This window comes from Sceloporus occidentalis, unplaced genomic scaffold (assembly GCF_023333645.1).
Source record: "Sceloporus occidentalis isolate IW3139 unplaced genomic scaffold, rSceOcc1.0.p SCAF_5, whole genome shotgun sequence".
Classification (NCBI taxonomy): domain Eukaryota; kingdom Metazoa; phylum Chordata; class Lepidosauria; order Squamata; family Phrynosomatidae; genus Sceloporus; species Sceloporus occidentalis.
Window position 1 is genome coordinate 141,145,816 of NW_028316985.1, and position 24,958 is coordinate 141,170,773.

General features: G+C 38.2%; 1 protein-coding gene across 6 annotated transcripts in view; it reads left to right on the top strand.

Moving 5' to 3' along the window:
• Positions 1-23,123, top strand: part of FBXW7 (F-box and WD repeat domain containing 7) — a 162,684-nt gene extending 139,561 nt beyond the window's left edge. For 5 of the 6 annotated variants that reach the window (XM_089525678.1, XM_089525679.1, XM_089525677.1 and 2 more), the window contains 6 exons: positions 1,935-2,071; positions 4,735-4,848; positions 8,878-9,059; positions 10,618-10,843; positions 18,839-19,049; positions 21,268-23,123. In XM_089525678.1, the coding sequence (XP_089381804.1) occupies positions 1,935-2,071; positions 4,735-4,848; positions 8,878-9,059; positions 10,618-10,843; positions 18,839-19,049; positions 21,268-21,536 (1,139 nt within the window). In that variant the 3' untranslated portion in view covers positions 21,537-23,123. The remainder of the gene's footprint in view (positions 1-1,934; positions 2,072-4,734; positions 4,849-8,877; positions 9,060-10,617; positions 10,844-18,838; positions 19,050-21,267) is intronic. The other variant, XM_089525683.1, reaches the window with a different exon arrangement.
• Positions 23,124-24,958: the final 1,835 nt, after the last annotated feature.

The following is a 24,958-nucleotide window of genomic DNA, read 5'->3' on the forward strand; positions in this document are numbered from 1 at the left end:
GTTGTTGTGAAGAATTGGAAGATGTCAAGGAGATGTCAACAGGGCTTTATAGACTTAAATTCAGTATCTTGTCACCTGAACAGGTAGCAGCATGTGGTAGGCTACATGGGGTGTATTTGAAGGTGATGGCAGTGGCAACAACAGTTGGGGTATCAAAGGGAGGTATTTAGGTGGCAAGATGGTTTTGGCACTGCCTGTATTATATATGACATATAGTGGGCTCTCCGTATCAGTTGGGGTTCAGTTCCAGGGGTCAATGTAGATGCCAAAAAATGCAGAAGCTCATATTATTCAGTGATGATGATATGAATGTGTACATATTCATGTCACTGCCATTGAATAATATGGGGTGAGGCAATCCATGGGTAGTCACAGTGACAGATCAGAAGCCCGCCAATACTGTGAGCTCACTATTTCAGGCATATTGACCTGAGTGGCTTATAGAAGCATAGTATTATGGATATCAATGGAAATACTTTTCAATTTATTTGTATGATAACTATCTTTACAGTTAATAGAATTGAAAGCAAAATATTTTGAATAAAATATAATTATTATAATTATGTTACAATGATTATATAATTATATATTATAATTAGTATAATAATTTTTCAATTCTTTATAAAATATTTGAAGGGCAAAGTAACTTAGAATGAGATCCTTTAAGTAATGTCTGTTTAAAGATGCAAGTCACTGTTTTTTTATAGGACAGACAACAGCATGATACTGTAATTAGGAAGGACAAGGTGGTGCCTATATGAGTAGACTAAATTACTGTATTTTCATGATTAGAAAGCAAAATTGTTAGTGTCCATTAGAAAGAAATGGAACTAAAAATGCTAGCTATCTAAATGCAAAAAAGAACATATATTTGTTAACAGCATTTGTACTCGGCCATTCATCTTCTGAAGAAAAGCAAGAAGTGATTGATTACATTGGCTTCTTATGTGTTGTGTAATTTAGTTCGTTAGGTGAGAATCTTCAAAGGCACCTGGACAAACCAGAGAAGTCAGTGGTCAGTACGTTAGGTGCCTTTCTACCATATGCTTCTCTGCATTTTTTTAAAGGCCATATATGGAAATGTGTTCTTGCTTTACCATTTAAGAATTATTCTTGATATTTGTGGGCTTGGAATTTGCCTGTTATGTTAAACCAAATGGATGAAGTTGAAGCAGTTCTTTTTGTTCTTTAAAAAATCTGTTGTATTTCTCCAATGGCATTTATCTTATGGTCTGTTCAGGAACTGAAGATCAAATGGTTAGAGAACAAACAGTCTTTTAGAGGTGGGAGTTAATCCACATGTTCTGCTAACAATAGCTTCAAGCTTGTAATGAGATGCACCAAAGCATGAAGATACAGAGTAACAGAGAACCTTAAGATCCTCCTTGTAATAAGAATGAAGAAAAGATCTGCAAAGCCTTTGGCAGAATTGTGAATAAAAGGAGATATCATGGGGCAAGGGGGGTGAGGAGTGACAGTGTCATCACTTTCAGAATGAAGGTGTGCAATGGAAAGAATTAAATGAGAAGTACCTTGAGATATTGTACTATAAGGAGTCAGAAGTAGATTTTTGATGTATAGGGAGGAAATCCTAGAATTGCAGAAAGCTTGATAATGAGACCATGCGTGCTTAATCATCTTTGAAGAAAAAGGAGATTGGAGGTGAGACAGCAGATTTTAAAAAAGAAATTAAATCTGAAATGAAGAGCTTGAGATGGTCAGGGTAAATGAGTAGAGACTGTGATATTGTTATGTACTAAGAGTAGTGAATAAAGGATGAAAAACAGGATGGATATCGATATCATGATGTCTTCCCAGAAGTAAAGGGAGAAAGTTCCTCATAGCTTTATATTCTTGGAAAGGAAGGGTGAGAGATAAAGGAGACTGACACTTGCTTCTGTTTCTAATTTTTGGTTTTGTAACAAAAATTACAGGAATCGATGAACCATTACATATCAAGAGGAGGAAAGTAATAAAACCAGGCTTCATTCATAGTCCATGGAAAAGTGCTTATATCAGACAGCACAGAATTGATACCAACTGGCGGAGAGGAGAACTTAAATCTCCCAAGGTAACCATCTTTGAGCTAAGTGTATTACATAATTCATTGAGTAAGGTCAGGTCTTATTGTTGGTCTATACTTACAGAACCGTTTCTGACATTTAGAAACCTTCTAAAATTGTTTGGATAACTTAAAAAGGGACTTGTTCAAACCCTTCAGGTTTGTTTATCACTTTTATTGTCAGATATGTTTTAGCACCCCAAATCTTCACTCCTTTCATATTGGTTGACTGTCATTAAGTCTGCCAGGAAGGACAATCATTGTGCTTGTATACATACTGGATGGCCCTTGCGGTCTCTTCCAGCTCCATGATTCTACTATTCTAGTATGGACATAAACTATCACCACCATGCTATTTGGTAATAAAGTTTGCCCTTTGTTTATGCGGGGATCCGTTCCAGACTCCCCCACATAAAACAAATAACGCCTATGCTCGAGCCCCATTTAAATGAATGGGGCTCGTGCATGCGGCAGCACACGCGTGCCACAGGCACACACCCCATTCATCCCTATGGGATGCACTGCCCCTTCCTCCCTGCACTGAAAACTATGTAAAGTGCATGCATGTATGACACGGGCACACTGTATAACCTCAACTGACAAGGGTCTTGTAGGAGGTATAACATGCTGTATCCCAAGATGTATTGTGGTCCTCATGGAGATTGTAGCAGAAAACAGATGTGTCCCTTCCATCCTGCCCTGTACATGACAGATGTTTCATCATACAGTCAGCCTTCCCAAGTCATAGGCTTGCTATCCATGGACTGGACCATCCATGGATGGACTCACCCTGTTCTCCCCAATGACAGTGCGTGCACGTGGCCACACACCAGTGCAGATATGCATGCATCCAGCTGCCATTGGGAAGAACAGGACACCTGCAGATATGATGGGCTGACTATGCAAGAAAACACACTCTAGCAGGAAAAAAGCTGATTTAAAAAAAAATAATTCAGATGAAAGTGTATGCCTCCTTTATTGTTGTACAAACAGCTACAATTCCTTCCATATAATACAAGTGCTAAAGATATTAACATAAGTTATTATGATTCAGAATACATTAACAAGCTTGGGTGTGACTATACATTAATTATACTTATCCAATAGTATTATGGTTAGTCATAGCATTATGGAATATAGCTTTGGAGTTTTAATGTCTTTCAGATTAACCATTAAGTAATTTGGACCTTGAGAATATTTAATAAAGCTAGATTGCCGGGGGGAGGGGGGCAACTTTCATTGTTTACAAACCACAAGAGAGTCATGCAAGTACATTATAGAAAGTGAAAAGATCTACACCTGCAGCCAATGAACTTTACACAGTATGTACAGCATTTACTATCACCAGTCTATAGTAATGGAATAGCAATACTGTCAAAGTTTCTGATATATAAACAGTTGCTCTTTGGCCTTTTCAACCCAGTGAATTTGATCCTCAATTTAAAATAACCTATAGTTTCATTGCATAACAAGATCAATATTTCTTTACAATAGAGAAAAATGCTTTGCTTATTCTGCTCTGATTGCTTAGGTAACAATTTAATAGTGTATTTGTTATCTGAATTACATTAAGAACATTTTAATGTAATCAATTATTACATTTACTTTCAGTTATGATGTGGGCAATTCAATTTAAAAACTTCATGTATTATAAAAACTGGCATTGAAGGGATCTTACTATATTGGGACTTGTGTGTGTATGTGCCTCCAAAATCTCCTGTCAATTTATGGTGACTCGATGAAGTTGAAGGCAAGGGATACTCAGAGATATTTCTGCCAGTTCCTTCCACTGAAATTTAGCCTACATCACCTGATATTTATTGGAAGTATTCTGTGTGTCTTTTAGTACGTCCCTATATTGAGACATACTACCTAAAAGGAAATATTATCTAGTCAATGTTAAACCAGAGCATTGTGTGACAGCACATGATGCAGTCTTCCATAAACTAAGGAGTCCTGGTTTGGCTCGGTGACTGGATTAGGAGATCACTACTGATGCCTCTTTCTGTCTCTGTGAATTACTTGGAAGAAAACTGGATAGAAATTATATATTTCTCCACTGCCTCTTACCATTAGCAAAAATTTGTTTCTTAACGCCATGGTGGAATTCACCTCTTCTCCTCTCCATTCCGTGTTGTGCCTGATCTCCATAGAGATTTGTTGGCTTGAATTGGGATCTTCTGCCAAACCATTAATAGCTGGGTTGCTGCTGCCCCATTAGAATGAACTGTGCATCCAAGCTAAAAGAAGGAAAGTTGCAGAAAATGAAAAGAGGTGATTCTAAAAGAGCACATATTTCATATTTTAGACGAATCTGATTCGACTAATGGATGACAAATGGTGCTACAGCAAAAAGTGCTGTCAGAGTCACTAGTAGTATGATGCCGATGGAGCAGATGTTAAAGTAAAAGATGTCATAGTTTGCCAGTGATTTGTTCAGGAAGGGTTGGTTACTTTTTGAATGACTAGAACAAGCAATCAAAATCCATAAATTTCTTTAGCAAGGTAAAAATAAAGTATCAAGGAAAATACTCCTCAGTCGATTCTAGTGATAAATTAGACTTCTTAATTGAAAATAAATAATACATACTATTTTTGTTTTAGAAATCCACTCTGTTATTTCTGTTCTAAGATGGCAGTGAGCTATATATGGATGTTTTCTATATTGCCAGGTCCTGAAAGGTCATGATGATCATGTGATCACATGTCTGCAGTTCTGTGGTAACAGAATAGTCAGTGGTTCTGATGATAATACATTAAAGGTTTGGTCAGCAGTTACAGGAAAGGTAAGTCCAATGCATTTACTGCCTTTTAATTAAAAAAAATGTCCCATCTGTGTTGACAGAACAACACATTCAAATGTACAATTTTGGCTTCATAGATGCCTTGAATCCCATGCTGGGAGAAAGTTGGGGTAAAAAAAATAAAGAAAGAACCATCATCCTGAACCTATGTCCTCCCTTCACATGCTGGCTTCAGCAAAAGGAGCCTGGTTTGTTTAAAACAGAGATCCCCTCTTGATGGTCAAAATAGAAGGGTATGGTTTAAAACAAACTGGGTTCCTAGCACCAAAGGCAATAGTGAATGGAGTAGAAAGAATGAGGGAGGAGTGTAAGTCCATGAACTGGATCCAAAGGTGCATTTGTGCAGAAGCCCTCTTTCCTTCATATGTGCATATATTTCTAATGCTCATGTGAAATATGGTCTTCCAGTAGAGCACAGGTTGTACTTGTACTTGGAAAAAGTACCCAAAATACTATTGAATCCATCTGTTTTGAAGAAAAGTGGTAGCTATTACTTAACTTCTTCTTGCAGTTCCTTGGATGTAGCCCATGATTTTTATAAATGTGGAAGATTTTATCGCATTCTTATCTTTATTTTATTATTATGGTTTTGAAATAATTTCATATTTTTAAATAATTATTTATTCCTTTATATATGCTTTTATTTCAAATTAATTTTACCTTATTAAAAACATTATCTAATTTCAGCTATTCTGGTGTTTTATATTGTTGTGGTGGTGCTTTACGTGCTTTGGCAGAGAAATTGCATTAATAATAGCAATAAATAACAATATTTGGTGGTGGTCTTTTGTGGTAGTGGTGGTGGGAATTATTTTATTGTAGAATTGTTTGTTAGATATGAGTGTTTATACAAGTTCATCATTACAGTATTTAATGCACACGTTTCAAGTATTTATCATGTTTCTAAATATGTGTTAGATTGTTTTTCTTTTATATGAATGCAGTGTTATCCCTAATGATACCTTAGCGTAGTGGTTCTCGAATTTTGTGGAAGGACCCCAGAAGGGGTGTGATAGTTGATCAAATGTGAAAAAAGAAGGGCAAGTGCGCAGGTGTGTGTGTGTGTATACACACCATTGAGGATTGACTGGCTCCTGCAAAAAAGCTTCTATAAGCGTCTTTTTAAATGTATGTCTTGCTTAGCTTCTCCAAACGTTCCATTGTTGGGAGGGAGAAGGAAGAGGGAAGACAAGGTTGCTGAAAAGACACCACAGCTGCCTCTGAGTGCCTCAAGTTGGGAGGAATTTGCTGGATTGCTTTTTGATGATCCACTTTCCAGGAGCCCATGCTGCTAGGGTGTGGGTACATAAGTCCTATTTGTGCTGTTTCTGTACAACTCCTTGTAAGGGTTGGGCTCTGCCTTTCTCCAGCTGGAAAAGGAGGATGTGCAAGATTCACAAAGTTCCATGGACTTCGGATACCAGTCCAAGCCCAGTTCAACTGCCAGGATAAATATTCTCCATGTGCAAACTTGAGGCTTACTGTCAAATTTATATGAATGTTAGAGTAACAAAATAGAATTTCTTACCTTCAGCTTCTGAGCCAAAGGGAAATGCTAGTGCTCATTCTGGAAACAGATAGGAAAGGTGGTCTGAATACAAAAAACTCAATAGCTATTTCATCCAGCTTGGAGTTGGGGAGGTGAACAGTTTTCATGGTTGTGATGCATGATTAAAAGCTTAATGGAACTGTAAGAGATTATTTCTGTCTAACCCCTAGTTGAAGAAGGTCCTGTTGTCTCTAGACCAGGTTTTCTCAGTCAGGGTTCTCTAGGATCCTAGGGTTCCATGAGAGATTGCTAGGAGTTCCACAAGAGACTGTGATGGGGGAACATTTTTTTGAGCTGTAGATACAATAATTTTTATGCATTGGTCCCCTGGGATTTAAAATTTATTTCAAGGGTTCCTTCATGGTAAAACTGTTTTGAGAGGTTGATCTAGACAAGGGTTGGCTATTGTGGAAGGCTAGGGTGCTGCATTGGTCCCCCATTAGACCTTGGACAGCTACAAGGACACAAAGTGCACCTAAAAGCAAATCTAAAGGATTTACGCTCCAAACATTCCCATTGGAGGAGTTGCACTCCGAAATACATGATGATATTTTCACTATGTTTTGGGGGCTTCTTAGACCCAGGAGAGTTCCCCCCCCCCCCCTTTTTAAACAACAGGAAGGGAGCAGAAGTCACTCCCTGTTCATTTCCTCTTTTTTTAAAAACAGGCTTTTTCAGGGCCTGTATCGAAGGGGAGGATGTAGATTAAATGCCCGCTACATGCTCTAGGGGGCATTTGGGAGCAAAAATTGTTTTGAAAAGTTTTCAAAAAGGGGGGGGGGGCTTTCCCTTGGGGCAGGGGGGGCAGGGGTTATCCAACTATTGTGGACATGACATTGGGCATCTTGGCGCAAAACAAATTGTGACCCTGAATTCCACAAAAATTACCATTGTGGGCTGCATGTGGCTCATGGTCTGCATTTTGCCCAACCTGCAATAAACAGTCTAGAAACCTCAAATTATTTTCTGCAAAATTTCTTGCATGTGATTACATAGGTGACCACATGCAGTCTCTACAGGCTGGAAGATCAGTCATTATATGAGGGTTGTAAGCTAAATTGCAGACTATTCATTGAAAGCATACACAACTTTAATCCATTCATGTTTATGTTCTAGAGTCTCTTTTTATTATTTATTTAAAATATTTTATCTGTTCTTCAGCCAAAAAAGGTTTTAAATAATTTATGAAAATCAGTAATGTGGCAATTTACAATCTAATGGGCACAATGAAAACAATGAGATTGCAGATGAGGAGTATGAAAGTAACCTAAGGTATTGTTAGTTATTTCTTAGCTAGCAGAAATTGAAACAGTTCAGAGGAGAGGAGAATGGTTAGTCTTTCACCTGAATCTCTGCTACAGGGTATGGATTTTTTCCCCCAGATGATCATTGATGATTTCTCATCTCAATTGATGCAGTGGCCTGCTTCCCTTCCCTCCTTTTGTTGCAGAGTGATGGAATCCACCAGTTATTTCATTTATGTGGTGCCTGTAGTTTCACCACAGATAGTGTACATTGAATTACATCCAAATTGCACATCTGCATTTGGGGTGGGAAAAAGGACAATTTTGCTCCCAACAGCAACTCCTCCTGCCTCTGAAATGCTGCTTGGAGGTTTCCCAGACCTTGCGGGCAGCCTATTTTATATCAGTAATAGAGACATGGTTATTATAGTGTCTAAAGAATTTCAAAAAGCAGGTTCCTGGTTGCAATCTAAAGCAAACAATTAAGGAAGGAAGTGAAAACATGTGGGTTGGGGTGGAGTATAAGCTAATTCAAACACAATGATATTGTGTTAGGGGTGAACTGAACTCTTTAAGGTTAAATTGTAATCATGTACCTTTGTGGGCTTGAGACTGTGTCAGAGTCCCACAACATCTGGCCAGGCTGCATTATTTATTTGTAAAAATGTTACTTCTTGTCCTCGGGGCAGTTTATTTTAAAAAGAAAGAGATGGATTGAAAGCAATAAATTACTATTGCAAGCGTATTAACCTTGTCTCCTTAGTCTAATCTAGTCTTCAGAATCCCACATTTGTTGACTTGGAAGATATGATGTACACATTACCATATTAGTCATAGATTTATTTTTAAGGCTGTTTATGTATGACTTCACTGGATTGTAACTGCTGCCCAGGGAAAGATGATTAAAACTTGACTGTGGCATGCATATACATCTAACATCTGCTTCTTTCTTTCATTTAAATTTTGACATGAAAGATATTGTTTGTTGTAAAAGTGAAAATCCAGCTAAACTTGCATATTTTTTTAGTATCAGGGGAGGCATTTCTTTGTAATGGAAATATTCAGATAATACTTGAATGCCAATAACATAACTTGCCAGCTACATCTTGTAGACTATCGCTGTTTAAAATAAGTCTGTAGAGTTTGGTTAATTCATGTGGGGCTTATTTTTTTGTCAGCCATTTCCAAATGGTAACCAATCAAAATGTTTGCTTTCAGTGTTTAAGAACACTTGTTGGACATACAGGTGGAGTTTGGTCATCACAAATGAGGGACAACATAATAATCAGCGGGTCTACTGACCGAACCCTTAAAGTGTGGAATGCAGAGACTGGAGAGTGCATACATACATTGTATGGGCATACCTCAACTGTACGTTGTATGCATCTCCATGAAAAAAGGTAAATATTTCTCTATAAATGTAAGAGTATTTTTCAACTTTGTTATGCTTCATATGAAAGCATTTTTACTAAGACAATCCATAGCCAGTTCAGTTGTTGAAACTGAAGTTTTGAATTAAATGAATATAAACTTTAAAAACCTGGCTGTCATACACAAGTGTTATACCATATTTAAAGTATTAATACAGTGATTTTACATATCATCTAATATATTCTTAGCATTTATAGCTAGCCTACTTTACATCTCACTCTAATAATTAACAAGGAAGGCTGTATCTCTCTCTGCTTTTTTTTATTTGTACTGTAAGTTTTCACTTGCCTTACAAGTTTTATTGGATCAGGTTAGACTGACTTGTAAGTCCAGTTCTTAAAACAGAAATAAGACAAAATGTTTTAAAGCAAAATTGCATCTAGAATATTATTTTTCTCACCTTTTACAAGAATATTACAGGATCATGCTTCCACCTATTATAAAGCAATGTGAAGCCTGCAGATAGCAACCAAGAAGTCTCTCTCTTGTTTAAAATAGTTTAGAATTCAGGTGCTTAATGTACCAGTAGTGTCAATATTTTATTACATTGTTAAGCAATATTATGTACCATTAAAGGGAAAATAACATTTCTAAAGATGTTAAATCAACTACTGTGAAGCCCTCTAATGCATCTTAAGGGAAGGCATTAACAGTTGCAATTTTGAGTCTAAGAGGCCAATGCAACCTTATCAGTCTGGATCTTCACTATTTCAGTTTGCTACTGATTTTTGTTTTGTATGTTTCAGTCTCAAAATCTTGAGCTGCAATTTCAGTAGCAGGAATTATATCTGTCATGGGGTAATCTAACTGTCTCTAGTTTATATCCAGCCTTTGTCCCAGAAATTGGACCCAAGGTGGCTTCCAACATAATTAAAAAAACAAGTACAGACTGGATGCAACAGCCTGCTTCCGGGTACCTTGGGGTCATGGCATTTTAATGCCACATGCCCCCAAGACACCCGGAAGCCACCCAGCCAACTACATAGGAGTGGTTTCAGGATGCTCCGGGGGCATGGCGCTTTGACGCAGTACGCCCTCAGAGTAGGGCTGACTAAGAAGGCGCTCCAGGGCAGATTGGGGCTGCAGTGTGTGGTTGCCACGGTGTCAGGGCAAGTGATACTCGAGTGGCGGGTCACACAAGTATATATATATATATATATATACCCCACACACGTCCATGCCACCACCCTCTGAAGATGCCAGCTACATATGCAGGAGAAACATCAGGAATTAATTCTTCCAGAACATGGTCACATAACCCAGAAAATCCACAGAAATCTCAGGAGTACATCCAAACTGCAAAGCAGCATCTTTACTCAGCACAGGTTGCATCTCTGTTCCCAGATCTGCTTTTCTACCTGTTTTCTCTAGATTAAACTTCAATTTGTTTTCCCTTTCTATAAACCATTATAACAACTTATTTATTTGGTCATCAGAACCAAATTCAATTAAAATTGCCACATAAAACTAATTGCAGATTTTCTTTTTCTCTCTCTCTCTCTCTCCCCCCCCCCCCCCCTTTTCCAGAGTTGTCAGTGGTTCTCGAGATGCCACTCTGAGAGTTTGGGACATTGAAACAGGCCAGTGTTTACATGTTCTGATGGGTCATGTAGCTGCAGTTCGGTGTGTACAATATGATGGCCGGCGGGTTGTTAGTGGAGCATATGATTTCATGGTCAAAGTATGGGATCCAGAGACTGAAACCTGTCTACATACCTTGCAAGGGCATACTAATAGAGTCTATTCATTACAGGTAAGCATTTTATACCTGGTGCAATACATTTTCTTTGGTGTTCCACTAGAGTAGTTATGGTTGCCTGTGTATTTGCTGAGAAGCCTGTGTAGTACCAGCAGACACCAAAAGTTGAACCATGTTCCATGCATCCTTGTTTCCCTTTTTCTTCCCTTTCCTGTCCCTTTAGCAATTTTATGTTGTATGCTTAAAGGAAAGAGAACATAGCAACAGGTCCCTATAGCATTGAGAAAATATATTTGCCAATTATCTAAGGTTACATGGTGAGGGGAGAAGGATGGGCAAAGAGATTGCCAATTTTGCTAATGACACCAAGGAGTATAGGTGGGGGAAACAAAGGAACAGTGAAAAACTCTAAAAATGTCCCCAAACTAAGCATTAAAATGAATCATGTGGTTCAGTGTCAGCAAGTTTGAAATGACACATACACACACACGGGAAGGGGGTAATTGATTGCCCATTACTATGGTTGTAGTCAAAACTGGTGGTGAGGAATTGTCGTAGATAGTTTGGGAAAAAACATCCGCCCAGTGTATTGTCAGAAATAACATATTAATGATAATTAGGAAAGAAAGCAAAAATAAAATTCTAATACAGATCTGTGATGTATCTGCATTTGGGGGGGAAAACCAAAGCAAACCAAACCAAAAGTACTTCAGAAGCAGCCAGCTGCAATATATTATAAATGTTTATTTGATGTATGGAGAAGGTGGAAAACAAACTGACCCATATAACAATTGTTTCAGTTCAAAAGTAAAACAAAAACAAAATAGATTATAAACTGACATACAAAAATCCCTTCTGTTGAACTGAAGAACAACCATTTAATTAACAACATGAAAGAAAAATGGTATCATGAACAACAGAAGTGAAAACAATCCAGAACTGATGATAAATAAGACAAGACAAGACAAGGATAAGAAATTGGCTTGAATTTCAAAAACAGGCAACAGGGAAGAAAAAAAAATAGATAACATTAAGGGAGCTGGGAGTGAACAAGACAGCATTTATAGATAGTCCCTTAATTTGACGAAGTTGTTCATTAGTGAAGACCAAAGCTTCTTATTGAACTGCCAAACATAACTCAAACCAAATAAAAATATAGTTTTAAGAAATAACTAACTAATTAGTTTTCTGCTAATTGCAGAAACATTCAATAATGTGAAATGGTATAAGATGCAGGATGGGTCAAAGAAATTACTACTTCATACAACATATAATTATACTTTAGCATTTACCACTGTGAGATGTTGTGATGGTTGTCAGTTTTGATAGCTCTAAAGTGGGTTTAAATACCTTAAAGGCACCAGGTCCCATCAGTTATTGGAAGATAAGCAGCAATAGCAATAGCAGCGTCATACCACCTAAGCAGTCTCTAAGCAGTTTACAACTGTGAGCTTATTTGCCCCCAACATGCTGGGTTCTCATTTTAGCAACCTTGGAAGGATGCAAGGCTGAGTTGACTCAGAGCCTCTGGCTGGGATTGAACTCAGAAGCTTGTGGTTTGTGAGTGAGTGGTCGCAGTACCAGCATTTAACCACTGCACCACCATGGCCCTTGTTAGTACTTGGATGGGAGACTGTCAATGAATACCAGGTCCTGTAGACAGTAATTCAGAGGAAGGAACTGGTAAAACTACACCTGAGTATTCCTTGCCTAAGAAAATCCTATGAAATTCATGGGGTTGCCATAATTTGACAGACTGTTTAAAGGCACATGCATACACACACCAGAGGCTAAGAATGTCAGTGGCTAAGATTGCCAATGGTAGTATTCCTCTGAATATTAAATGCTGGGGAATATGAGGGGGAAGGGCTTTTGTACACATATCCTCATTGTGGGCTTCTTTTGGACATCTGATTGGTCACTATGGAGAAAGAATGCTGCAGTAGAAAATTCTTTAGTCTGATTTAGCATATCTCTATGCATGTTCTTTTCTAAGGTAATAGTTTTGAACTATGAATTTCATAACCAATCTCTTAATGTGAAGAGATAAATAGATTTCTTCAAAGCCTAACAAAATAATGTTTACTTCTGAAAAGCCTATAGGAAGATATATAGGTCTCAGAAGGAGGGACATTTCGCAACTGAGGTCCTGATTCTGGTAGAGGTACTCTCATAGTTTAAGTTTAAAGCTAAAGTCACAGTTATCAGCATGCCCTTTCCTAACCCTAGTACGTCCTGGGGACGTACTTTACGCCCGTGCGGAACGGGCCTCTATTTACATGACGTTATCTTCAGTATTAAAGAAGGCTAATAGCAATAAATATTCTTTTTCTGCTCACTTACTTTTGAAGCATTGTGTAAGTAAGACCTTTGAATAAGAGTCACAAATGGAATAATGTGTTGAAGGGAAATATGTGTGAGTGGGTGGATGGATGGATGGATAGATAGATAGATAGATAGATAGATAGATAGATAGATAGATAGATAGATAATATTCTAATAATAAATATGTATATGTATTTACCATGGTGTGAGATGGTATTGAAAAATGAATTCATATATTATTAGAACTAGAATGGTCATTTATTGCTATGGAAAAGTGATGTAACAACCTTGAAAATGTGTATTCTCCAAATCCCTTGAGCTCTTGACATTCAGATAAACTGGAGCTCAATGTTTTTATTGCCACCTTGACATAAAGCATTTAAGAGAATTCATCTGGTAATTAGGTTGTAACAATATTATGTTGCATTATTTTCCTTGTTTTCACACAATGCAGAAAATATTTGTTCAAAACATTTAATGTGAGCATCATATCATTACGTTATATGGCACGTTCAATTTAAATATTTGAACTCATTGATTATTTGGTGTTAAAAACTGGTCAGCAAAACCAGTCATGTGCTTATGAGCCATAGACATGCATGTGGAGGGAGAAAGGACAGTTGGCTGACTTTTCCTTTTTACCTGCTTCTGATGTACAGTCAAACCTCGCCTTACATGAGGGATCCGTTCTCCCCCCCCCCCCCCGTGTAAGGTGAATTCCGCCTATGCTTCAGCTCCATTGAAGTGAATGGGGTTTGTGCGCATGGTGGTATGGTGGCATGTGCCCCATTCATCCGAATGGGACTCACTGCCCCGCACGCTCCCATGCAGTTTGAGCACATAAGCTCAAAGCCACATATCAGCACGCCCGTGTATAACGCGGGGCTTCATGGATCTCTGATGAAGTTGCATTATTCAGTAGCTCAACCCTTTTTAAATAAACTATATCATTTTGTATATGCTCTCATCCTTTAGAACTAAATGTTGTTCTCACAAAATTTATTAAAGTCGACAGACTGCATCCATTGGTTAAGGAACTTTTGAGTTTCTTAAGAGCCAGGATGGTATAGGACAGTGCCTCCCAGGCTATTAAAAAGTGGGGATATGGCAGGTTCTCCTCCCTCAGCATATCAGGGACCAGGACTATATTTATTCTTATTACCTACAACTGTTCCTTTCTTTTCTGCAAACTTTCCATAGACCAGACGTTAATGCCTCTTGGGCTAGCAGTGATTCAGAGACCACCACTTTAAGTAGCACTGTATGGGAGATAAATGCACTGCAGGACTCACCTTCACTTCCAGCTCAAAATTGCACCCTCACATATGAAACTCACTTGTTGACTAGTTATTATCTCTTTCCCTAACTTACAAGATGGATTATGAAGACAAAATGAGGGCAGGGAGTAGAAATGAAACATCATCATCATTCCAGAATGTCTTTGCAATAAAAAATATTTAAAAAATACAGGCAGCCCTCCATATTGGTGGAGGTTTGGTTCCAGACCCCCCCCCCCCCCGCAAACCATGGATATAAAATAATGCCAGGCCTGAAGTCCCATTAGAATCAATGGACACCAATGTGTGTGTGGCCACGTCATCATGACTGTGTGCATGCACTGTCATTGTTGCCAATGGGACAGACCATCCATGGATGCTCCAATCCGTGGATGGCTGGCCTGATGATTCGGAGGGCCAACTATACTTTTTTAACAAATGTAAAATGAAACAAATAGATGACAGGGTTAATTATGCCCGGGGGGGGGGGGTGTTGTTGTGGAAATGTAAGGTTTTGGATTCCAAAGGATTCTGTTAATGATGCAGTCCGTATACACAAATTTATGTCCAAAAATTGGCCTCTAAATCCCAGGCTGACTTATTTACGGGTCAGTATGGTAACATGATAGCAGCTCTTTCAGGTTTCCCCATACAGTCAAGAGAGCAGTTTCTTTCTCTTTTGAGGCAAGCAGAAAGTCCTGGGTGATTAATTGCTTGTAAACAAACAAACAAACAAGAGTCCCTCTCCCGCCCCCTTTGTTGCTGCTTTTGGGGAGTGAAGAATGAAATGAAAGCTGAAACAAAAAGCCTCAATTAAAAAGCCTCTTGTCATGGGCACACATACACACAATAAAGGAGCCTCCAGGTTTTACCCTCAACTTATCCAGGGGTCATGGCAAAATCCATAATTTTGGCCCCAAAACCTGCCCTCGATTTATACATAAGATTGACTTATAGTCGAGTATATACAGTACATCCTTTTCACATGTGGTAATTAGTATTAATTGCAATTAGAATCCTGGTATCAATTATTGCTGAGGATGTAGACTTAAGTCTAGGAAAGCTTAAGCTACCAGCTTCTTTCTTTCATTTAGTCTCAAAGGTGATACAAGATCCCCTTGCACACAAATTATTGCTATATAGACCCTTGCTATATTTATTACAGGTCAGCAGGTAATTTAAAATAGAGAGCCTTCCCATTTGATAAATTGTGGCAAAGTAATTTAAAAGCTTAATTTAAAATAATATTATTAAAATAATACAATGAAATAAATGAGTTTCCATGGGTGAATTGGCCAAATCTGTTATCAATCTCAAATTGAAAATACAGTTTTCCCCTTTTGGTGCTGGTATAGTAGCATTGTGTCATGAAGGTGCCAAAAAACAAAGCACAACAAAAAACACTATAAAATGAAGACTAGGATCAGTTATGAGAAGTTAAGATACACTAGGACTCTTAAGCTTGCAAGTTCTGTCATTAAATAAAGCTGTTTGCCAGAAGGCCTTTAGTCAGCCTGTGGATTGCAATCTCTTCCCAGGCAAAATTTCATTGATTGCTTGGCAGCAGAAACAAGTTGAAGCAAAAAGTTTGGAGAACCTTTCCACACTCCATCTTACATATATACTGACACAGATCCACAAACATGCAGGTTTTCTCTTCCTTTCCCCTCTTGTGTGGCAGTTTGATTGAAAAAAAGCCTCCCTTTGGAGCCTTAATGGCTGAGATGGGAGCTCTATTATGGTGCACAGGGAAGTGGCCTTTTCCCGTAACAAATCCTTCCCTGGATGGTAATTGTGCTTTTCAAAAAACATGGATAGTTGCTGAAGGAGCAGAAGGGGAGGCTGTATGGATTATATCTGTTAAAAAATACAAGTTGTTTTTGATGTGTTTCTCTCTCCTCTGCTTTGTTAATCTTACCTTTGAGAAATGAGTTAGCAGTTTGCTTTAAATGACTTCTTGTTGCTATTGTTGTGTTTGTGTTAACTGCCCTTGAGTCGACCCTGATTCACAAGCAACCCCATAGATGAGATACCTCAAAAAAAAAAAACAACTGTCTTCCACTGCCCTGCTTAGGTCCTGTAAATTTACAATAAGAATTTAAAAACAGTTGAAATCATCTAATTAAAACAGTATAAAAATAGCATAAAACATATACAAAAAGTTAACACCCCCACCTAAAAACCACTGTGTCATGTTTATTATGTGAAAAGGCCTGCCTACGTAAAAATGTTTTTGTTTGCCAGTGAAAGGCAAGCAGGGTGTGGGGCAGTATAGCCTCCCATGGAAGGGCATTCCACAGGTTGGGTGCAGCCACTGAGAAGGCTCTCTCCCATGTCCTCACCAAGCAACCCTGATGAGGCTCATGCACATGCTGATATTTTTCTGGAATCCCTTGGTACCATTGTATGTTTGCAGTGTGGTCCCTAGTCTCTCTTCCTTTCCTGAACCCCACTTGGACCTCTGGGCTTTCTCACTTTGTGTATGATTGGAGTCCATCTTGCAGACTTTAGAGCATAATTTTGCTTGCTTGGGAAATTAATGCCATGGTCCTATATTTGCTACTGTTGTTGTGTGCCTTCAAGTAATTTCCAACTAATAGTGAACCTAAAGTGAACCTATCATGGGATTTTCTTGGCATTATTTGTTCAAAGAAGGTTTGCCTTTGCCTTCCTTTGAGGCTGAGAGAGTGTGATTTGGCCAAGGTTACTCAGTGAGTTTCCATGTCCGAGTGGGGAATTGAACCCTAATCCATTGAGTCCTAGTCTGTTGCTCAACCACTACACTACTCTATATATGTATGCAAACTGTGCATTCTCTGGTACAGAATACGAATCCACTTCTTTGGATTATCTCTCACAGTCCAGTTGTTCACTTCTTTTCAAAGATTCCAAGCTTTTTAAGTCAGACTTGGCCAGTGGCCATACTGTGTTGCTTTAGTGCTACCCAAAGCTGGCTATCTTATTTATTTAATCAGTTATTTATTTCCCCACTCCTGTGCTGATTGGAGCAGAGTTTCTCTTATATTTCCGAATTCTTCTTTCTCTGTTTCTGCTGTTCTGTTTTCTTTTCTGTCGCTTACCTTACTGGCTAAAAAAAAACATTAGGGTAACGTACTAAATCATCTATATTAATATATTTTTGAATCGATTTAGTGGTTTGGATCCATTTTTAGTCATGCTTTGAGTAGATCCACTAAAGTTAGTAGGTTATCCATGACTGATTTGTGATTTTACTGGGCTTACTCTATGCATATCTATCTGGATCCAACCTTATTTCTCTATTCTAAAGGCTTCCATCTCTGACAGAAAGAGCTATCTTATAACTAAGGATGGGAGAGTGTGATCACAATCCAGTGTAAATTGATAAGCACTTTGTTAAATGTTCACTGTGAGTGCCTCATTGTGGATATTGATAAATAAATAACATAGTTTCCATAAATGTGACATAATTTAATAATAAGCACAGCTGCCCTCACTAAAAAGGAAGAGTGTATTTAATAATTCTGTGTGTAAATTAGTGTATATAAAGTATTTCTCTTTATAGGAACAAACAGAATTAAAATAGCTCAAATTGAGATAAAATAAGTTTATTGCTTAGTCCAAACACACATTGCAAACACACAAAGTGAGTAAGTTCAAGTACCATCAGTGTACAAAAGGATCTATATTTTAAAACGATGTTTACTTAAATTTGACCTCATCAAATTCAACATCAGATCCTTGTGGCTCTTGATTGTCTGTGTATGGGGGTGAAATAGCACTTAGTTTTAAACAGCCATAGAACAGAAATGCCAAAATTAAGTTAATGTAGTTGAGATTGTTCTGTGAAATATGGCAGCTTTCCCCAAACTATTGCTTCCCCCCCCCCCCTCAGATGTTATGGGCTGTAACTCTTGTCAGACTTGGCCAGTGGCCATACTGTGTTGTTTTAGCGCTATCTGAAGCTGGCTATCTTATTTATTTAATCAGTTTCTGTATTGGTTATCATATCTTAATTATATTTCAAAGCAATTACAAGATAGATAAAAGTCATAATGAACATATTAAAATACAAAATATTAAACAATAAATTAAAACTTTTAGAACCAGTAGTTCATAAAGCAATTTTGAGACCAGACAGCACAGTCAGTTTGGAAAAGCCTAGGTGAAACAGGAGTCGGGGGTGAGTTATATTGGAGCCTGTGCAGAGGTAATAAGAAATAAGACCAGCTAGGTTTAGGCAGTGGTAATCTGAAATGATCATAACATAAATCTATGTTGTGCTATCAAAGATCCATAAAAGCTTGTATTTTGTAATTACTAAGCTGTAGGAAAAAAATGTACAAGCATGAATACTCAGAAGCATATACTTTGAACAGATTAAAAATGTATGCAGATATGTATATTTACTTCCATATATGTATATGCACTTTTCGTATGTAATATGGTTCAACTTTTCCCCCCTTAGTTTGATGGTATCCATGTGGTGAGTGGGTCTCTTGACACTTCAATCCGAGTTTGGGATGTGGAGACAGGAAACTGTATTCACACATTAACAGGCCACCAGTCATTAACTAGCGGGATGGAACTCAAGGACAATATTCTTGTGTCTGGGAATGCAGATTCCACAGTCAAAATCTGGGATATCAAAACGGGACAGTGTTTACAGACATTGCAAGGTAAGCTTCTCAAAGCCTTCTGTAACTAACTCTCTGCCTACACAAAGGACTGTGCAGTACTAATAAGGGTGCACATATGGTTATAAATAGAGAGCATACTTTGTACAACAATGAGGAGTTATTCAGTAACAAAGAGCCAGATGGATGAACATGCTTAAATTTGTGTTCTCTATTTCTGCTTCTACCATCTCAGCTTGCCTTACCTCTCTTCTTGCTGTCATTGGTTAATCTCATTGTTCTGTTGTAATAGTGGTGCTATATTGGCATGAAAGTCTTAACATGGTAGCTAATAGGCAATGATAACACAGTAACTGGCCAATTTGCCCTAAATAGTTAACTGCTTGCTATTGGATATCTCAGAATCAGAGCTCTGAGGTCCATGAGCACCCTTGCTGAACTGAAAATGCTATTTTACTGGTGGACTTTGGTGCAATGTTTTCTGCCCACCCTGTGCCATCCCAAGGGTTACATAGAAGGTGTGGGAAGCATTGGGATTTGACAACTAGCAGCTTGTTCCCCCAGTTTCCCCCCCAGAAGTGCTTACCTATCAAAAGTTAATTGCTGACCAGGACAATATGCCATGGAGATTTCAAATTGTTGACAATCTTAGAATTTTTTCTGGAAGGAGGCAGACATTTCTGAGGTAGAGCATTAACTAAAACAGGTGTTTTAACATTTGCTACATGAAGTTAATATTAGAGAGATCGTTATAGCTGAAAATTAAGACAAGTTGCCTTCGAAATGTGTGGTCTTGTTTACTTAGTGCTTCAAAGAACTTAGAGTACTGGAAATCTCAACATATAAAAGAGAACAGGAATAAATAATACATGAGCAGTCATTTTACACTATCCTTTTGTTCCTGGAAACTATAATTCTCTAAAAATCAGCAGCTGTGCATCCATCTGTTATTTTATAGAAACAATTTTGAGATGGCAAGGAATTAAGTCAACATTATTTAATATGGTAAAGTACAGTAATTGGAAGAAGGGTACAGTCATCTTCATTTAGCAATTAGAGATATTTTAGTGTTCGAATACACTGCCTCTTCCTATAGATCAAAAAGAATGATTTCACAGTACATGTAGTATTTGGAAAAATGTAGTGTGAGGAAAGAAAGAGCTTTATGCATGTTCAAAACCTGTATTTTAAAATAAATATTTGTCCCCATTACAGTGGTGCCTCGGGATACGAAATGACCGCGTTACGAAATTTCCGGGATACGAAAAAGTTGGATTGGAAAAAACTGTTCCGGGTTACGAAATATTTTTCGGGTTACGAAATTAATTTCGGCGCGAAATTCAAATGCTATAGGCTTCCAGCGCTAACGGAAAGCCTTTTCGGGTTACGAAATGTATCGGGTTACGAACGGCGCCGCGGAACGAATTAATTTCGTAACCCGAGGCACCACTGTATTTGATGTATTATAAAGTTTGAAAACTTCTCTACTGGATTTTGTCTACTATTTATTGTGGAAAGTCCACCACACATTTATCAGAACCTATTTCTTTTCAGAACCTTGTGTTATGGTTCTATCATGTATGTTGTTGGAGTAAAAAGAAAAGAAGATGTCACTAAGAATGCTGCCTTGTAAATAAGAATCAAGGGCATCTTTGCCCTTCAGTTGCTCTGCTCACCCCCATTGCTCCCTGCTTCTTTCTTCCTTCCTACTGTTGCATGTTCTTTCTCCTCTCATCTGAATCAACGAACACACAGCTGCCATAGTGATGCATTGTTTTTCTCTAGCAGGGAAAACACTAAGACTGGCTTTCAACATGACAAAAGAAGTGCAGCCTGCCCCATGACCAATCTCTTCTATAGCCTGCACAGCTTTCTTATGTAAGGTCTCCTTCATACCAGATGATCAAGCACTGCCAGTCACTGTGCAAAGTTTAGCTGCCAGTCTCTGTTTTTTCTTGTCCAGAAAACAGAAGCCTTACTGGCAGCCATCATACATCATGTTTTCTCCAGGTGTGAAAACACTGTAGCACTATGACAGTTGTCAAGCTCATACTCTTCTTTCTAAATCTCTGGTGATGTTTTGAAGTGGGCAGTACTTATTCACTTGCTTTTTGTTTACTACAGGAAAATATGATTGTTTTCCTATCCTTATCTAATTTTTGAACAAATTAAATGTAGAGATGTTTAAAAAAACAACTACTGGAAGTACAGTAGCCACTGATCTTATTTGCTGTTTTGCTGCTGTTTTTCTTTACTCCAGGTCCCAACAAGCATCAAAGTGCTGTGACCTGTTTACAGTTCAACAAGAACTTTGTAATTACCAGCTCAGATGATGGGACTGTAAAACTATGGGACTTGAAAACGGGTGAATTTATCCGAAATCTAGTTACATTGGAAAGTGGTGGGAGCGGAGGTGTTGTATGGCGGATCAGAGCCTCCAACACGAAGCTAGTGTGTGCAGTTGGAAGCCGGAATGGGACTGAGGAAACCAAGCTGCTGGTATTGGACTTTGATGTGGATATAAAGTGAAGCTTGAAAAGATTAGTTTTGTCCAGAAATGCAAATGATGTTCTATCCTCCCTCCCTCCCTCTGCAAAAAGGAAAAAAAAGTCCCTTGTCCTTGGTGGTGCAGGATGTTGGCTTGGGGCAACAGATCCTAAAGACCTACAGACTACGAAGGAAAAGATACAAAGCTGACAAACTGTAACTGACAAGAGAGGCATCTGCTGTCTTGTTACATCAAAGGCTTCACTTTTGAATGGGGCAGCTTTGCAAAATATGACTTTATAAATCAAGCCAGGTGCAATTATTTCTTTTGTGTTTTCCTCCCAGTGCTTGTCTAGCATTGTGAAGATTTAAAAGGTTGTTACAATTCTTGTTAGCCCTGTTCTTTTACCACAGAAATCTAGAAAGGAGCTTTATACCTCCGTTATCAGTTACTGATTGTCTTGCAAACAAGACGGCATCTGTGACAGCAAAGAGTCCTTTCCAAGTACGGGAAAGCTAAAATCTTACTGTGAATTGTTTTTGTACAGTTTTACAGCTTTTTTTTATTTTGCCAACCATTGCCAATGTCAATCACAGTATTAGTCTCTGTTGATCTATTTACTGTTGCTTCCATCAACACTCTTCACTGCATAAGTTGCTCTGAGGTGGCAAGTTGTCCAGGATTTGAAGATTCCTCAGATGGATTTAATACATGATGCTGGTGCTAGAAGTAGGTCTTTAACTATGGGATTGTTGTCCCACCCCTGTACTGTATTCCCAGTGGCCAAACTTATTTATGCTGCTAAATGAAAGGAAAAAAAGCAAATTATTTTTATTTTTTTTCTGCTGTGACGTTTTAGTCCCAGACTGAATTCCAAATTTGCTCTAGTTTGGTTATGGAGAAAAAAAAAGACTTTTTGCCACTGAAACTTGAGCCAACTGTGCCTCTAAGAGGCTGAGAGTGGAAGAGTTTCAGACAATTTAGAGTGAAGTTTGCTTGCAAGTAAAGAATTGAGAGTGTGTGCAAAGCTTATTTTCTTTTGACTTTTTTTTCTGGGCAAAATTTAATACACATTCCTTAGAACAAAGCTGTTGCAGCCTGTTCTGTGGGGAAACGTTTCTTTGTGAGGGCTGTGGTGAATGGAATGAACAGACATAATGAAACTGACAAGATATTTTTTAAAAAAACATACAAAAAAGTGAAATAAAATTGCTGGTCAGTCTTAGTGTTTTGCAGAATTTGAGAAGAATAACTGTTACAGTTTTATGGTGGTGAGGAACTGACAAAGCAAAAAAAAAAAAAAAGCTTCATTTTTTGTGATAAAATGTCACATGAAAAACGAATGAAACTGTCAATTGGTTTGCCTCATTCTCCAAGAGCCACAACTCAAGCTGAACTGTGAAAGTGGTTTAACACTGTATCCTAGGTGATCTTTTTTCCCTCCTTTTTTGGTTTATTTATACTCTGATTTTTTAAAAAAGAAATCAGATTTCATTTTGTTAATTTTAGTTATGTAACAACATGACAGAATGGAGGAAAACGACCTTTAAAGGGATTGTGTCTATGATTTGATTCACTTAGAAATTTTATTTTCTTATAACTTAAGTGCAATAAAATGTGTTTTTTCATGTTAATATGTCTTCTTTTTAATACATTTTACTATTAGAATATTTTCAGATTCAAGGCTAGAATGGAATTTGACAAATGCATACAGTCTGGAAAGAGTTGAACTTCTTATTTTACAGAATGGACATTAGCACACATATAAAAGTGTTGTTGGTTACAAGCCAATTTTAAGGGGGCCCCCCTTATGTTATTGAAGACCTTATGAGCAAAACAGTACAGAACAATTCTTTATTCTGTTCCTTTACGTGAAGATTAAGTTTTATTTTTATTTAATTTATTACGTTTTCAGTACATGAAGTAATTACAGAAAAAGGGGATAACATCTGTATGTTTTATACAGGTTTTATCTAAAAGATATTGATAACAAATTAGTATATCATAATATGTGTCAGGGTTCCCTGAACCCTAGGGTTCTGTTAGAGGTCACTAGGGCTTGTGCAAAGTATGTGGTTGGGGAGGAAACTTTTTTTAAAATCTCTAGATGCAGTTATTTTAATGCAGGGGTTTCCTGAAAATTATTTCAAGGATTCCTCCAGGTTAAACAGGCTGGTCTCAATGGATGGCCCAGAAGGGTTGCTATTGGTCCAATCTGGGGGCAGGGTATGCACATGATGCATGCTTCTAGGTTGAGCAGGGGCCACCGAATGCAGCACAAAAATGGCTGTGAAAGGAGTGGTTTCTTACCACTCCTTTTCACAGCCCATTTGGGACCGCGGCATCTGGTTGCTGCAGCCCTGTGGCAGGAACAGTTTCTGGCTGTTCCAACTGCCCCATCTGCTTGAGCCCTATATAATCATGTTTCATGAAGTTTGCACAGTGTCTGCTTTGAGAATATCAAGATGGAAATAGAATATTAGAATGCATTCTGAAAGCTGATATGTGTTGTACTCAGTCAATTGAAAAGCATACAGATAAAATGAAACAAGGAAAAGCCCTTTAAAGTAAATTAACCAAAATGCAAAGAAGAAGAGAAATGAAGTGATATTGTTTGTACTTGAAGGAACGCTACAGGATGATAGGGATTTTATTGTTCCAAACCTAAAAGACCACAGTAAGTTATTCTCAAAGAAGATTCATAACTCACTAAAAGGTAAGAGGTATTCATTCCCTCAAAACCTTGGACACATGCTACCAGTCAGACTAGGGCGTGGTACAGAGTACCCAAAAAGGGCAGCCTGCCAACGTCTGTTTTCCACAGGAGTTAAGCCGCAGCTGCCAAACCACACAGCTTCCCGCTGGTGGAAAAAGAGACCGCAAAAAGCAGGTTCTTATGCTGCGGCGGCAGTGTAACAAGTTTGCCGCTGGCTTATGTAACAATGGTGGTGCCCATTTATACAGGGCGCCACCATTGTTATGCCCTTGTCACGTACTAGGGTTGAAGGGTGTGCCACCCTGAGGTAATCCTAGCACGTGACAAGGGCATTGCGAAAGGCCCGTCTGTTCTGGGCCTTTAATAGTATGCCAGATAGACTCAAAACCAAAAATGCAAGGTGCTACTACCAATGTCCAGGTTTGAAAAGCAATGTGATTTTTTTTTAAAGGAAAGTTGATAGTCTCCCCTGGAATAATTAAAATAAGGATTTATTTCACTCCCACTCTCACAATTCTAGGCCATTGGCTCAGCTCTATTTCTTACCATGTATGTCTTTTCCCATTGAGTCATGCTCTGGGTGTTTAGTAATGTGACTGGAAAGGGAAAAAGAGGTGGTCACAAGCACTGGCTCCAGAGTGTGGTAACTATCTCTACCAAGATATGTGAGCTACAGGAGATGTCTCAACATTTCTTTGTTAAAGAGCATGTGAGGATCAGATTTTCAGACTGGACAAAGGAAAGCGT